The sequence below is a fragment of the Chrysochloris asiatica genome, unplaced genomic scaffold (genome assembly GCF_000296735.1).
Source record: "Chrysochloris asiatica unplaced genomic scaffold, ChrAsi1.0 scaffold00023, whole genome shotgun sequence".
Classification (NCBI taxonomy): domain Eukaryota; kingdom Metazoa; phylum Chordata; class Mammalia; order Afrosoricida; family Chrysochloridae; genus Chrysochloris; species Chrysochloris asiatica.
Genome location: NW_006408541.1, coordinates 19,916,225 through 19,930,182, shown reverse-complemented (window position 1 = coordinate 19,930,182; position 13,958 = coordinate 19,916,225). Strand labels below are relative to the sequence as shown.

Sequence of the window (13,958 nt, the reverse complement as noted above, 5' to 3'; positions counted from 1 at the left end):
TCTGCAGGCCTGAGAAGGAGTACACCTCCATGCCATGCCATCTCTTACACGGGCACTCCTGGCCCAGGCACGCACATGGCTTGCCCTGGTTCAACTTGGAAACGGACTGAAAGTCAGAGAGATCATTGGCCTTGACACTTGCTTGGGAGACGTGGGTGGCATCTGAGGAGTCTTCCTTGGTATTCTCTGATGGGAGCCCTGGAATTGAAGTTCTCAGAGGCTCAATGACTGCCCCTGTGTGATTAGCATCAGGAGCAGAAGCAGCACATTCTCCTGCACTGAACTCTTTAGGGGTCGAAATTCCCAGCCCACTGCTGCCATCAAGGGAATCAGTCTGGCTTTTGTGCTTTAGCTGGTTGCTGGAAGAAGAAGCTATTGTACTGCAATGTATAAACTTTGGAGGATGAAGGACAGGAGACTTAGAACGTCGACGACGCTGGGTTCTCGCTGCTCCTCGTGAAGACTTCCTTGTAGACCTGAGAGGGGGGAAACAAAACAAAACAAAAAAAACCACACAAATATTGGACTAGAGCCTATCAATAGGTTCTTTATGAATAGTCGGAATTTACCTCCTCTCAGGTTTATGAGGCTGAGGCTATAAATCTCTCCCATGGAAATGTGGTGTCTCCATTTTCAAGCTGCTAAATAAGACTCAAACTTCCACATCCCTGTATTTGCAAACTACATGCAAGCTATAGGAGCAAGTGAAATAAAGGGTAGTTTTCACTGAACCACTTGGGCCAAACCTTCAGTGCAGAACCCTAGGCTGGAGAAGCTGTGATCGGCAGGTCTGGAGAAGCTATCGCACAGACAACTGAAGCGGTGAAATCTAGATGCTGCGTCTAGTAGCTTCAGTACACTGTGAGGCTAATGCTGCGAATGGCTTTTAGTCCATTATTATGAAACAAGCAGCAGATTTCAGACGCATTTCAATCCGATTAGATTTCAAACAGATTTAGATTCCCTGAATTATATATTGGGAATTATCAGATATATAACTATTTATAAAACATTGAAATAAAAGAATTGAGCAAAGAAAAGGAAACTATGAAAGCTGCCAACAAATTTGAAAAAAGAACCAAAAGGAATTTAGCAGTGAGCCACAGAGATCAAGGTGGAACACCCTTCTCTGTTCCCTACACCTGCCTTCCTGGCTGAGGGACATGTCTCACCACTGCCCAGGGCACACACTGATCACCATCTATATGCTGAGACGCTGCTGCTGACAACTGCTGGGTGTTGAAGTAGAATCTCGTCGGAGAGTCAGACCAGCTGCCCAAGTGGAGACGGCTGACTCTCTCCAGATGAGAGAAAGCTCATGCTAGGATCTCAACGTCACCCGGACACAGAGCAAAGCTGATGCCAGCATTTCACCCCCACACCTTCTCACCCAGCTCCTATTCAGGCTGGTCATCTTGTTCTAATATCGTCTCAACAACTGAGTATCAAGTGGCCCACCACAGGGAATCGGGGCAGAAGAGAACAGGACAAGAGTTTGTTCTCTTGTCATCCAAGTAGCTACAGCAAATAGCCTCAAAGTTGCCTGTTGGCCTCCGAAGTCTAAAATAGTTATGAGCTGGCCCTTTACAGAAAAAGGTTTTCTGGCCTCTGTCCTAGAAGGCAGCACAGATATAAGCATCTGGAAAAAATATGACCGACAGAGTAAGAAGCCTGGGGTCTCTAAAGGAAAGAACAGAAGTCAAGTGAGTTTTTGAAGAAATAAATGCTGAGAAGTGGGAAAAGAAGAGAACTATAGCTATGGGAATCCCATTATAACAAATACAGACCTTCACTAAAGGAGCTTATGAAGGAAGTACTTCAAGAAGAAAGAAAATAATCCTATATCGAAGTCTGAGATGGAAGGAGGAATGAATGGTGAGCAAAGAAATCATAAACATGCAGACAAACTGACTCAAACACTGCCTATTTAAAACCTACTTTATGAGATTATAATAAAGGGACAGAACTAAAAAAGTGGACAACAGTGTGAATACATCAGGAGCCAGAGGCAAAGACTTCTAAGGGAAGACATTTAAAGCATGAACTTTTGGTTTTGGTAACAATTTAAGGTTTACTAGTCCTGGTATGGCGCTGCAGGATAACGTGCTGGATTATAAAGTCAGTTTGAACTGCAAGGTCGGTGGTTCAAACCCACCAGTTGCTTCTTGGAAACCCTACACAGGGTTGCTATGGGTCAAAACTGACTTGACAGCAATTAACAGTAACACTACAAGAATAGACACAAAATACATAATTTCAAAATCAGTAGAAGAAAAAATGACAGTAGTGGTGAGAAAGACAACCAAGAAATCCTTTTTAACAATAAAAAAAAATATATATATATAAAACAGACTATCGGATTGAATAAAACCAAACCTGAAGTTTTAAAAGATAAAAGGAACGAAAGTGAAGGAACGGGGAAAGCTATGTTGCTGTTGTTAAGTGCCACCAAGTCAATCCCATAAAACCTAACTCTCCAAATAAAGTGACTTCTATCACTGTTTGCTATGAATCAGAACCAACCCAATGGCACTTAATAACAACCACCACTGTTTCAATACTCCTAATATTCATCACATACTCTCCCGGGCACTCAGGAAAGAAAGTCCAAGAGTATTTTGGGGTATCAGGATGAAAATCATCTATGATAAGAACTTCTTACCCATGCCAACTGTCTTTAGATGCACATATAGTTTTCAGCTTGGTATCATCTGTAGTTGTTCTAACTGATGTTCTAACACTTGTGCCTTCTCCAACAGCCAGGGATGCTATGGACCTGAAAGACAAGATCAGCGTTTACTGCTACAGAAAACGAAAATTCACTGCCCTCACCTATCCAAATACAAGTTTATCAATAACTGTATTTGCTTTCTAGTTTGGATTTCTCAAACAATGCTCAGCTTTCAGCAGTATTTTTCCTTCAAAACCAAATTTAGTGACTCGCTAAAAGCCAAAGTATACAACAAGCACAGACTAGAGAGACTTTTAGGCCATCAATCTGGGCCACATCAGGCCTTCCATCTAGGAAGAACCCTAATGACACTGATCACTTATTTTATGCTAAACACTAGAACTATGGGAGCTAAATTTAGGAATAAAAATTAAAGACTCAATCTGACTTACAAATGAATACACTGTCAAATACTGCAACTTTTAGAAAAATAGCCTAATTTGTACAATAAACTTGCAATATTACCCAAGACTCAACCTTTGTGGTTAAAAATTACAGAGTAAAGAATGTAAAACGATTTAAGAGAAATCATTTACAATCTCACAACCCAGCAATGACCAACATTAACATTTGGGTGGAAGGCCTTCCTGTCCTGTTCGATATACGTACACACAATGAGCTCCTACTAACTAGGCTGTGGTATTGGTGAACATTTAAGAATTTTTTACTACTTTTCTACTAATAGAAAAAAATGTTCACTAAAACAATTAAAAATAACAAATAAGTGGAAATAACCTAATGTTTAATAGTAGAAAAATGCCATTATATAAAACATGGTACATTTATAAAATAGAGTATTAAGAACTTATTAAAAATTAAGTATACAAAGAATTTTTAATGACATGACAAAATGCTTATAATATAACGTTAAGAGAAAATAAAGTCCTGGTGCTACCGTACAGGATAAGCACTGGACCACATGATGGGTTTGGGTTTAAACCCACCAGCTGCACTGGGAAACTATACATGGTTTCCTATACTATGAGTCAGAACTGACTCAATGGCACTTAACAGCAACATACAGTATGATCTCAACTATCTGAGAAAAACTCCAAAAGGCATTACATACAGATGATACAGAAATGAACCATTAAAATATAAAGTGTTTACAGCAAATTGTGATTTCTATTTCCTTTCTTATACTTTTTGCTATTGTAAATTTTCCTACAATAAATGTGCATCATTTTATAGTTAGATAAAAGGATTACATTATTTTATAACATATAGACTATCCTGGTAAGACAGTATTAAGAATCAAAGCCTGTTGAACAGAACGATGCTAAATTCTTGGTAAGGTTTGATGAGGTTATGAGTCAATCCTTCAGCTGTCCCATTTGTAAATGAACAACACTATACAACTAAATATGTCTGACGCACAATTCAAGTCTTATTCTGCTTAGTCATAGTAGTGACTCATTGCTACTCTATTTGGTTCTCATAGATGTTCTCCACTGTTCCCTTTCTTTCTCTAATTTTACCCTAGGCAGACAACATGCTAAAAATAAAAAAAACTGGGACCATATATATTGTACAGATTGCTTTTAAATGTTCCAAGTAACTTTTTTCGTTGTTGTTAAGTCCTGTTGAATTGTTTCCAACTCATAGCAACCCTGTACAGGGTTTCCAAGGAGCAGCCGGTGAGTTAGAACTGCCGACCTTGTGGTTCAAATTGGCCTGACGGTTCAGTGCTTATCCTGCAGTGCCTACAGAAATCAGGACTCCAAGACTAAGTCATTTTAAGGGGCAACAAAATCACTTAATATTATGTTCCAACCTCTTAAAACGTTCAGAAAGATGTCTGTGGACCAGCAGTTATTTATGTAAGTTCACACATGAAGACATGTTGTGGGTTAATGCACCAGACTGCAAAGCTGTTTGAACTGCAAGGTCGGTGGTTCAAGCTCACCAGCTGCCCCTCGGAAACCCTACACAGGGTCGCTATGGGTCAGAACCAAGTCAACGGCACTTCACAACAACATATGCTGTTAGGTGACATGAAGTTCGTTCCAACTCAGAGGGACTGACGCCCAACAGAATGATACTTGCCTGATTCTGTACCGTCATCATAGTCATTGATTGCTATGTTGCAGCCAGTGTCACTCTATGCCATTCAAAGGCTTCCTCTTGTTTGTTGACCCTCCATTTCACCAAGTATGATGTCCTTCTCTAGGGACTATCCCTCCTGATACCAAGTCAAAGTAGGTGAGCCTTGCAATCCTTGCTTCTCTAAAGAGCATTCTTTCAAGACAGACTGATTTGTACTTTTGGGAGTTCATGGTATATTCAATATTCCTCACCAACACGATAATGCAAATGTATCCATTCCTCTCTGGTCTTTCTTAGTCAGGGTCCAGCTTTCACATGCTTGAGGCAACTGAAAAACCCTGGCTTGGGTGAGGCACACTGTAGGCCTCAAAGTAACAACTTTGCTTTTTAATACTTTAAAGTCTTTTGCAGTAGATTTGCCCAAAGCAATCTGTTGTTTGAGTTCTTGACAGTGGCTTCCATGGGTGTTGATTGTGGGTCCAAGTAAAATGAAATCTTTGACAACTTCATTCTTTTCTGTGTTTGTCATGACTTTGCTTATAGGTCCACATGTGTAAATTTTTGTTTTCTTTCATACTGAGGTGTAATCTATACAAAGGTTGTATTCTTTGGTCTTCATCAGTGCATGCTTCAAATCCTCTTCACACTCGACAAGCAAGGCTTTGTCATCTGAATATTCCCAGTTGTTAATGAGCCCTCCTCTAATCCTGAAGATGCATTCTTCCTATAGTTCAACTCTTTGGATTATTTGGTCAGCATACAGATTAAAGTACGTACGATGAAAGGATACAACCCTAATGCATATGTTTCCTGATTTGAAACCATGCAGTATCCCCCTGTTCTGTTCATGTGATTGCCTCTTGGACTATGTACATGGTCAGCATGAGCACAATTAAATGTTCTGGATGGAATTCCCATTCTTTCCACTAGACATCAGCAATAGTATCCCTCATTCCAGACCGGCTTCCAAATCTTGCTTGACTTTCTGACAGTTTCCTGTCAGTGTACTCCTGGCAACCATTTTTTAATTATCTTCAGCAAAATTTTACTTGTGTTAATGAATGTTGTTGTTATTGTTGTTAAGTGCCATCAAGTTAGTTCTGACTTATAGTGACTCTGTATAAAGTTTCCAAGGACCAGCTGGTAAGTGTGAACCATTGACCTTGTAGTTTGCAGTTCAGTGAAATGGGCATAAATATGGATTTCTTGCAGCTAGAGGAGCAGGTAGCTGCTTTCTTCCAAATTTCTTAACACAGAGGAGTGAGTGCTTCTAGCATCTGTTTGTTGAAACATCTAATTGATAGACTGTCAATTTGTACAGCCTTGTTTTGTGCCAATGCCTTCAGTGCCATGGATTTCTTCCTTCAGTACCACTCCACTCCTTTTTCACTATATGCCATCTCCTGAAATAGTTGAATGTGTTTTCCTGACATGCTAATTCTTAAAATGGTTGACCATATTTTCCTGATGATTAAAAAAAAAATTGTTTCTATACGTGATATAATAGGACCACAATCTGGAAACAATCTTCTATGCTTTGTTTCCCAGTTTAACGAAATGACTTATAAAAGGCCTGAGTTAATGGCACGATGACCATACTGGATCAACCACAGGGAGAAGAAAGGTACTGATTATCATGGAAGCAAAATGTGACCATCTGTAATTAACTCTAATGCAAAACTATCAGTATAAATCTTCTGATTTGGTAGGTCAAAAATCATATTAGCATAGGCAGACAGCTAAAAACCATCTCACATGTATTACATATTACCACGTGCCAGGTACTACCATGAATCTTCAAGGTACTATATAAAGGAGTGGTTACGAGCGTAGTTTCTAGAGACAGACTGCTTGGGTTCAAATCTTTGCTCTGCTACTTTTTTACCATGTGACCATTAGTAAATGACTTAAAATCTCTGTCTTATCTGTATCTGGAATTGCAAAAATAACTATCTTCCAGGGTGATTGTTGCTTCTTGCTAAATGTCAAGTTGGTTCCAACTCATGATGATCTTTGTAGGATTTCTGAGTCTGTCCACCTTTTCAGAAGTAGAAAGCCACCATTCTTCTCCCACGGAGTAGCTGGTGGGCTCAAACTGCCAGCCTTGTGGTTAGTAGTCCAATGCCTATCCTACAGAATCACTGTGCTCTGTTAGGGTTGTTGCTATTGTGTGCCTTCAAGTCAGTTCTGACTTGTAGAGACCCTGTGTAGAGTTTCTGTGGTTAACAAATCTTTACAGGAGCGGAAAGCCTCATCTTTCACCCAAGGAGTGGCTTGTAAAATTGAACTGCTGTGGTTAGCAACTCAACTTGTAATCCATTATGCTTCTGGTGTGGCACTGGAGGATAAGCACCGAACACAAAACTGGTGGTTCAAACTCACCAGCTGCTCCTCAGACACCCTATACAGGGTCACCGAGTCAGAATTGACTCGACGGTACTTAACATGTTACCAGGGCTCCTTTTAGGTTGTTGTTGTTAAGTGCCAGTGAGTTGGTTCTGACTCATAATGATCTTGCATAGGGTTTCTGAGGAGTGGTTGGTGGGTTTGAACCACTGACTTTGTAGTCTAAACAGACCTTGTAGTCTAGTGCTTTATCCTAATGAAAGACTGCATATGACGCACTAAATGGTAGCTATTATTACAATTGCTTGTGGCATGTTCAACATGGAGCTCCAGTGCTTAGCTTATATATATATATAAAATTCTTATATCCATGAAAAATTTGAGGTATCTTCTGACCTGGGGGGTGAGAAGAGTAAGGCACAGAATATTGTGCAATGAGGGACATATTAACATTCAGACAGCAGCTGGTCTGCAGGCACTCTAATTAGTCTGGTCAAAGGGTCCAAGATTATTGATCTCCGTGACAGAACCCTACTGAATAAAGGTTTCCATAGTGATCAGCTAAGCAATCAGAGCCCATGAAATCTACAAAGTCTTTATAGATTTCTACTGAGCCATTTGCTTTCAGTGAAAAAATACTGTTATTCCCTTGAGGCATATGAGGCAATCTCTGAGGGGACAATGCTAGATAATCTTTGATCAAGAAGCAAGAAGGGGAAATCTTCCTCAAAGTTAAAGCAAAGCAAAACATCAAATCCTGAGTACAACCTTTCAAATTTGAACTGGGAGAAAAAAAAATTTTTTTTAAGTAAAACAATACTGTGGAGAATTGGGTAGAATACCGCACACACTACTAGCATTTATTCATAACAATGAGAACCGTTACAAGAGGAAGAACTCTCCAGAGGAAAAGAACTATGCAAATCTAGTAATTCCCAAATAATATCTAACGTAGTTCATTACCCGGATGCATCCACTCTTAACTTCTTGAAAGCAGTTTGTAGGCTCTCCTCCTCTCCGTCCTTGGCTTCAGATTTCATTGTGAAAGTTTCTACACTACTATGGATGTTTCCGTTAATGCTAAAAAGAAAATAAATATAAGATGAACAAAGTGGAGACAGGTGGGTTCAAAAGCTTACTTTTGGGAAAATCTATATTCCTGGTACCATTATCATTTATCAGGAAAAGAGAAGCTTCCACACTGACAATTAGGAAACAGAAAAAGTATATTTCTTATAGAAGAATTTAAACTAACAACTAATGCCCAATAACAAAGCTTTGGAAACTGGATCACCTAAAATATTTCTGCACTTCAGTATACTTTTTAATAGGAGTAGAGATCTCTCTAGTTGAAGGCATACAGAATCCTACAGACAAAATGATCTTTGTATTAGAAATAAACAGGAAACAAGAGCACTTGAATTCTTAAAAATGCTTCTAAGTAGTTGGTCTAGTCTAACCCTTATAATTTCTGTTAAGTGTAGACTTGTGACACATTGACAGCATTTCTCTAAAGCAATCTAGATTTGTATTCAATAAGACAAGTCTTAGAGAACAAGGTATTAAGATAACAATGCTGTGAGAATGTGGATAACAGGAGATTTAGGAGAAAAGCAAGATTAGAAACATGTTTCAATAAAACCCCCACCCTGATTTTATTCGTACCCTTGACTATAGCACTGAAAAAATATAGAAAACACATGAATTAAACTTGTGACTCAAAAAGATAAAGAACAGAACAAATTTAGTAAAAAATAAGGCACAGCATATTAATAAACTCTTTGGATCTAGTCTTCAAACTATTTTGTCACATGGCAATAAATCTTGAACAAATCAGCATCTGTGAACCTATCACAGAGAATCCGAAAGAAAAGGGAGATAAAAAGCAAAAGATTCACCTTACTTCTGTATTTCTAACCTCTTAGCCCAGCCCCCCTCCCCCCTCGGGCACCATCATAGGAAACAGTGCCTCTCTGTGGACCCTTGTGTCCACTGGGATTCCAGATCAGCTCATCTCTGAGACCAGTTTGATGTTATTGTGAGACCTCTAATATTCCAAAGGTCAGGGTGTCATAATATGTTTTACATAATGTAACAATGTTATACCAGCGGAGAATTAAAAAGCAAAGACCTAAGACCACTCCACTTTATTTCTTTATATAGGTGTTTGGGGTAGATCTCTTTGGGGAACATTGATAACAAGCTTGAAAGAATTCAAATAGCTTTCACTTCAACTTCCTTAACAAAAAAAATTAAAATGCATGCTCCATACATATGAGGGGACTTCAAAACATCATAGGAAAAATGTCTTTTCATTCCACTTTTTCGTGAACTTTTGGAAGCCCCCTGACATTTTGCTCGTTTATTTAACCAGTACAAAAACATGAGGAAAACTTATCTATCCAATTACGTACTTTACCAGTCTCTAATTCTTCTGAATTTAGAGTAGGATCCATCCAACGACATAATAATGTACTGTGTGATACCGTAAGGTAAGCACTGGACTGCAAGGTTGGTGGTTCATACTTACCAAGCTGCTCCTTGGAAACCCTATAGAGGGTTGCTATGAGTTGGAACAGTCATGATGGCACTGAACAACCTGGGCATTAGGAGTCCTGGTGTGGTGCTGTGGGTTAATGCACCCGACTGCAAAGCCATTTGAACTGCAAGGTCGACGGTTCAAGCTCACCAGCTGCTCCTTGGGAATCCTATACAGGGTCATGTTGGGTTGGAATCAACTCAATGGCACTTAACAACAACAATCTGGGCATTATGGAATAAGCATTGGGCTGCTAACCAAAAGGTAAGTGGTTCAAACCCACCAGCTACTTCATGGAAGATGAGGCTAACTGGTCTCTTAAAAATTTAGGCTTGGAAATCCTATATAGGGTCACCATGAGTTGGAGTCAATTCCGTGGCTGTGTGTGTGTGTTGTTAAGTGTTGCCAAGTCGATTCCGACCCATAGCGATCCTGTATAGGGTGCCAACCTTGCAGTTCAAACGGCTATGCAGTCTGGCGCATTAACCCACAGCGCCACACCAGGACTCCTTATGTGTGTGTGTGTATTATATATATGTGTGTGTGTGTGTGTGTATACACACACACACACATACACGCACACACCTGGGGGAGGGAAAGAAAAATCAGGTATTTGAATATTTGGACGCTTCACAGCTATATACAAATTCTTCCTGCTGGCCAAACAAAATTAGTCTGACTCTAGTTTTCCTCATTTTCCTTGATCAGTCAGCCAAATGCTGGGCCTACTGACCTGACAGAGCTAATCAATCATCTGAGTCAGCCTTCCCAACGGCAAACCCCTCACAGCTCCATAACTCTGGAAAGCATTAAAAATTGCATGGTATTTTCACACAAAAACAATATGGTAAACAATAAATGAAAAAAAGGTTGGCGGTTCAAATCCACCAACTGTTCCTTGGAAACCCTATACAGGGTTGCTAGGAGTCAGAACTGACTTGAGGGCACTTAACAACAAATAACATTTTTGTAAGCCACAAGACCCCATCAAATGTTAATTTCTTATGCATGCTATAGGCAATGCTTGGGAGGGGGTTAGCTGAGCACATTATATAACAAAAGTCGGGTACACATCTACATATACACTGAAGTTCATTCCTTCCATAAACATTTACAGAATGCCTGCCATGTGGATGGCACTAGACTGGATGCTAGGGATTTAGGGGTGAACCTGACACATACAAAGGTAGTTGAGAGCCCACTCCTGCCCTCTAGGAGCTTAAACAGTAAGGTACAGTTTATAAAACTGGTGACAAGTTTGGTGCTCAGGTCTGTTTACTTTGAATTGTATGTTGTTAAGTGTGCTGTCCAATTGGCTCAGACTCATAGTGACCTTGTTTAGAGTTCCCACGGAACGAGTGGCTGGTGGGCTTGAAACGCCCGACAATGTGGTTAGCAGTCCAGTGCTTATTCTACAGTGCCACACCAGATTCCTTTCATTATATATTGTTATTAAGTGCCATCAAGTTGTTTCCAACTCATAGCGACTCTGTATAGGGTCCTTGAGGAGCGACTGGTAGGTTTGAATTGCCGACCATGAAGTTAGCAGTCCAGTGCTTATCCTACCAATGCCACATCAGGGTTCCCTAATTATATAGTGCAGATTTAATAAGCATTGCAGGTGACCACCATAAATGTTAATACAAACTTAGTTAACATCCTTGTTGACACATTAAAAAAGCTATCATTTTAAAAGGCAAAAACAGACCAAAATAAAAACCAAGCTCCACACTACAGCTTCAGGAGTGGGGTTCCATATGAACTATTTTCAGATGTCCAGCATTTTGATTACCCACCTTTTTTTCTGTGATGATAATCCTGAGTAAAGGCGAATCTTACCTCAACCGTAGGAGCTAGAGCACAGCGTGTGTGCAATGATGAAAGCGTCCCTATGGTCCTATCTATCTATTCTGGCTTCCCATGAACTCAAACTTAGCTGTACAACAAACTAATCGGGATAATTGGGTCTGTCCTTCTTCATTAGTGATACTGCAATGGTGGAAGACATTCTTACTGTTTTCACTTCACTGAATTCTAGATGCAAATGAGATCACACTTTTAAAAGCTAATTAGAAGTTACTTTGTGTTGTTTTAATCATCCCAGGTTACCTGCCTCAGCTGTCCCCTAACCTTACAAAAATAACAAGTAAATTTCTTTTAAGTTTCTCCATCTACAGGGCAAATTCCTGGTTTCCCCAGACTTTCAGCAAATAGCCGGTGTCACAATCTTACATGGTGCAGCTTTAACCAAGACTTCCTCCGAACCTGAAAACCCATGCCTCCTAGGGACTCTACAGGACCAAGTAAGCGGCCCCATAGGCTGTAATCTTTACTGAAGCACACTGCACATCCAGGTTGGGTACGAGCTGTCGACCTTTCAGTTTCCAACCGAACGTTGAATCACTGCTCTCCTTTAACATGAAACCTAGGTCCAAATTTCCAGCAGAATAAACACTGGACTGCTAATCACAAGGTCGCGGTTCAAACCCACCAGCTGCTCCTCAGAAACCCTGTATAAGGTGGCTACAAATCGGACCGACTCGACGACACACCACCACCACCAAAAACACTTAGGAGCAAGAATCCTCACGTTATCAATATTTTGATCGCAAAGTTAAAGATTTAGAAACTTTCCCAGCCCACCAGGCAGCTTGGGCGGAAAACCCAGCCTACCAAGATTGGGACGAAAAGAATCAGCGCCCAGAAGAAATCACATTCACACCCCTCTACACACCCACTCCACCCGTACACTCCCGGATCGATCCAAGATGATGCCGATTCTTTTCACCCAGGATTTGTTTGGGTCTTTCGCGATTAAGCAAGATCCGGGAGGTCAGAAACTGGGGGGGACTCAGAGGGGAGCGCTCCCTCTGCCTGCCCCAAGGGCTCCACTTTAAAAGTGTTCCCTCTGGATACTCCCAGAGTCAGAAGGAGAGGCTTGAGTAGGACTCAAAGGATGGAGAAGACGAAGCGGAGTTGGAGTCAGCCGAGACTGAGACTCTGAGACAAGCGCGAAAGGGCGGGAAGGGGCAAAGGGCGGCCAAGGAGAGCGAAAAGGGGAAGCTACGGCCGGGCGGGAGATCGCAGGGGAGCGGGAACGGGCGGGGGCAACGAGAGGGCAGGAAAGCGGGAAAAGGCAAGAGAGCGGAGTTCCGGGAGGTCCAGACCGCATCGGCCAAGGGGGCGCTAAGAGGCCCAGGCCCGGCCCAGGCAGTCAACGCCGGGGCGACGCGACGAGGGCAGGAGGGCCCAGAGGCAACCGATCGCGGCCAGGCCAGACCTCCAGAACGAGACGTGGTGCCGCGGCCCCTCCCAGTCCCTCAGGGCACTTACCTCTTCGCAGCTGGGGCGTTCCGGTGACCCGGTGCCATCAGTTCAGATCGTCGGTCCCCCGATCGCCGCGCCAGACTGACCCGGATCCAAATCTGCGGAGGGGAACTGCCCGCGCCTCGGGATTCGTACTGCGCCTGCGTCAGTCGGGCACGCACCCCGCCCCTTGCTTAGGTTCCTCCCTCCCCAGTGACTCGGCAGCTCAGCAAGCGGCGACTGCGCAGGCGCAGGGCGGTGCCGGCGCCTCTCAACGCCCCTCACCCGCCCCTCTCGGAAGCACGTGCGTCTAACGTCATTTCCTGTTATTCTTTTCGTTCCCTCCTCCCACTGCCATGGGTTCGTTCTGGACCAGCCATTGGGGCGTGCCTGCTTCCTCCTCGCTGTCAGGTGAGTGAGTAGGCGTTATTCTTCGCAGTCGCCCAGCTGCCTCCACTTCCCGGCGTCACCTTCCTTGCCCTTGGTGTCAGCAAATCAACGGAATAACGCAGGGTTTAGGGTAGGGTAGGAGAAACTTCAGACTAGCCCCGCCTGGGCGCTCGGCCAGTCTCCTAGATACTGGAATCTGGACTGCCTGCGATCGCTAGGCTCGGACACTAGCCCTCGCCTTGTAAGGGTCTTTCAGGGCCTGCATAGAAGCGAGGAAATACTGGGACATGGCCAAGATTAGAATTGAAATGCTTGTGGCTGAAATATTTTTGCTGATTTGACTTGTCAACTGCCTTTCCCTGTGGGCCTCAATTTCCCAGTCTGTTCTGTGAGGAAGTTGGGCTCTATCTATGAACCCTTGAGAATCTGGTGAAAGCTGTAGACCTTCTCGCCAGAGAAATGCACATACACATCAGATTTTGCGAAAAGGTTGAGGCAGTTCACCTAAGTAGGTGATTTTTAGGAGCTCTGGTAGCGTAGTGGTTACGAATCGGGTTGCGAACCTTAAGGTCAGCGGTTCGAAACTACCAGCTGCTCCGT

General features: G+C 42.3%; 1 protein-coding gene across 1 annotated transcript in view; it reads right to left on the bottom strand.

Moving 5' to 3' along the window:
* The window catches only part of OSER1 (oxidative stress responsive serine-rich 1), a 14,398-nt gene extending 1,189 nt beyond the window's left edge, over positions 1 to 13,209 (bottom strand). Inside the window, exons 1-4 of the mRNA XM_006839350.1 lie at positions 12,996 to 13,209; positions 8,087 to 8,203; positions 2,663 to 2,776; positions 6 to 476 (exon numbers count right to left, since the gene is read on the bottom strand). Coding sequence (XP_006839413.1) covers positions 6 to 476; positions 2,663 to 2,776; positions 8,087 to 8,203; positions 12,996 to 13,033 — 740 coding nt within the window. The 5' untranslated portion in view covers positions 13,034 to 13,209. The remainder of the gene's footprint in view (positions 1 to 5; positions 477 to 2,662; positions 2,777 to 8,086; positions 8,204 to 12,995) is intronic.
* Between the last annotated feature and the right edge of the window lie 749 nt (positions 13,210 to 13,958).